This window comes from Heterocephalus glaber, unplaced genomic scaffold, assembly GCF_053883595.1.
Source record: "Heterocephalus glaber isolate CG9 unplaced genomic scaffold, H.glaber_assembly_v1.0 deba00000896, whole genome shotgun sequence".
In the NCBI taxonomy this organism is placed as follows: domain Eukaryota; kingdom Metazoa; phylum Chordata; class Mammalia; order Rodentia; family Bathyergidae; genus Heterocephalus; species Heterocephalus glaber.
The window spans coordinates 355,743-358,412 of NW_028258170.1; the positions used below are offsets into that span (position 1 = coordinate 355,743).

Genomic DNA, 2,670 nt, shown 5'->3' on the forward strand with positions numbered 1-2,670 from the left:
TGCCTACAATGTACCAATAAACTTAATGGAAAAAAATTCAGTTATCTGAATTTGTTAGCCTTGTACCCACAACACTGTTAATCCTACTTTATAAATTTCAGAAAATGGACCATGAATGTAAGCATTTCCACTCCAGTGGCTGTCTCTGTCATCACAGTGGCCACTAGCAGGGTCTTTCTCAGCTACCAGGTGCCAAATTCTTGATGCACATAACACACTGTGTGAAGGCAATATATAAATACAGATTTTCATGAGGAAAACATGAATAAAATGTAATTTCACATGTTAGATAGTAGAAAATGCAAATGGGTAAAATAAAAGAGAAATATAACTATGTTCAGAAGAAAAGCCAAGATGGCCCTTATCACCTGCCTTGTATATGTGTTTACAGTCAGAGTTAAAGCCACAAATTGGAATAACCATCATATGAAATACAACAAAAATGTCCTAAAGTGGCTCATGTTTTTGAGACCCTTATTTCTGAAGGTGGGGCATTTAGGATTCTATTGAGTCATGCTGTTTTTACAGTCCAATCAGTTTACATATTAAATAATTTTATATACATTAGCTTGGGTTACAATAAAAGAATTTAGAAAACCTAATGCAATGAATCTATGAGAACTTCAGGTAATCCTGGAAATACTTTCCAAAACTTTCAAATTGGCAACTATGTATAGGTATAAAAATGTCTATATATTTGTGTTGTGGTTAAGAGAGATTAAATGATTAAAAAGAGATTAACTGGAGCCATAATAGAGAGAAGAAAATTACACATACAAAATGAAACCACTTTAAGCAACACAAGTATTGCCTTATATCATGGGTCTTCCCAGGAAATTATTAGGCAGAGGGCTAAGTGATGTGACCTTTCCTACTGGTATCCATAAGAAAGAATTACATAGTCCCACACAGATAGGTAAATAAATAGATTTTAATTTGATTCGGTAAAATCTCTAGATTTATCTAGGGTTTATTTGGATGTCTACCCATTTATTGAATCACTAACACAATAAGTATTAATTGTTTAAGTACTATTGGTCACCACTATTATATGCAGTATAGGTTAAAAAGAAATGTCACAAAATACAAGTACTCTATGGACATTTGGGAAAATAATACCCATTAAATTTAACCCACAAGACAGCATTTTGAATTGACATATTTACAGGTAAAGGTGATGCACATTAAAATTTTATTTACTATGTTTAGGCATGGCTTACTGAAGACAGGTGAATGGGTCTACTCTACATTCAGGTGCAGTACATTGCAAGCCAATATATAAATGTAATAAACACACATTAACTTCTCAAAGGGAGACTGTAGAGTGTTGAAATATTTCTCTGACAAATATATGACCAAAACGTCAAGGAGAACCATGGCACTATGCTTTAAGAAATAATTTTTTTCAGGGCAGCAATTAAATCCTTGTTCCTGAGGCTGTATATCAAGGGGTTGAACATGGGCATCACAATAGTGTAGAAGAGAGACAGCAGTTTGTCAGTTCCTGCAGAATGGCTGGACTTCGGTCTGAAGTAAGTAATGCTAGCAGATCCAAAAACTAGCACCACAACCAGCAGGTGGGAAGAGCATGTGGAGAAGGCCTTGGTCTGTCCTTGCACTGTTGGCAATCTCAGAATGGTGGAAATAATTTTGCAATTAGAGGCAAGGATCAGCATGAAAGGGACAGCACCAACCAACATGACTACCACATAGACAGACATCTTGTGAGCAGAAGTGTCCCCACAGGCCAGCTTGAGGATGGGGGGTATGTCACAGAATAAGTGGGGGATTTGGTTGGAGTTACAGAAATGCAGAGTGAATATCTGGCATGTTTGCCCTATCTGGACTAGGATTCCACACAGCCAGGAGCCAGCTGCCAGCTGAGCACACTTCTTTGGGTTCATGAGCAGAGGATAGCACAGAGCATGACAGATGACCACATAGAGGTCATAGGACATCACAGCCAGCAGGAAGGATTCAGTGGTTCTCAGCATAAGGATTAAACACAGTTGTATGGTACAGCCAAACATAGAAATATTTCTCTTCTGAGTCCAAAGGTTGAACAGCATCCTAGGAAGAGTGACTGAAACATAACAGATTTCCAAAGATGAAAAATTTGCCAGGAAAAAATACATGGGTCTCTGTAGTGCAGGATCCAGGATTGCTATTATGATTATAAGGCTGTTTCCATTTAGGATATTCAAGTAGATGATGGCGAACACCCCAGACAGAAACCTCTGGAGGTTCAGAAGGTCAGAAAACCCCAGCAGGACAAAATGCCTCACCATGGAAACATTCTCTCCTGAATTTATTCCTTCATGTATCATCTGTGGAAATAATCAGAAGCTCAAGTGTTCATCACCTTTAACTTTATTTAATCATTTTTAATCCAAAGATGAGACACAAAGTTATTTTCCCATTCCCTGTAAGAACAAATGTTATACATATAAGAGGTCTAAACTCATAGTTCTTTTTTATTAATTAATGCACATCAGATCTTTATTCTTTTTTCCTGTCAAAGAAAAATTATATTTCCTGATAAGGTACATTATTTTAAATGTTACTGCTATTTGAATTCTCTAGAGCTCAAGCTCTGAATTGTAACAAAGTGAAGTGTAGCAGTGAAGTCCCTTCCTACCATTTTCAATTCAAAATTAATTGTATTTTAAG

General features: G+C 36.6%; 1 protein-coding gene across 1 annotated transcript; it reads right to left on the reverse strand.

Moving 5' to 3' along the window:
- Positions 1-1,388: 1,388 nt before the first annotated feature.
- On the reverse strand, positions 1,389-2,327 carry LOC101724692 (olfactory receptor 10AG1-like). The gene has a single exon (XM_004874068.2). It carries the CDS (start codon positions 2,325-2,327, stop codon positions 1,389-1,391), a length of 939 nt encoding a protein of 312 aa, XP_004874125.2.
- Between the last annotated feature and the right edge of the window lie 343 nt (positions 2,328-2,670).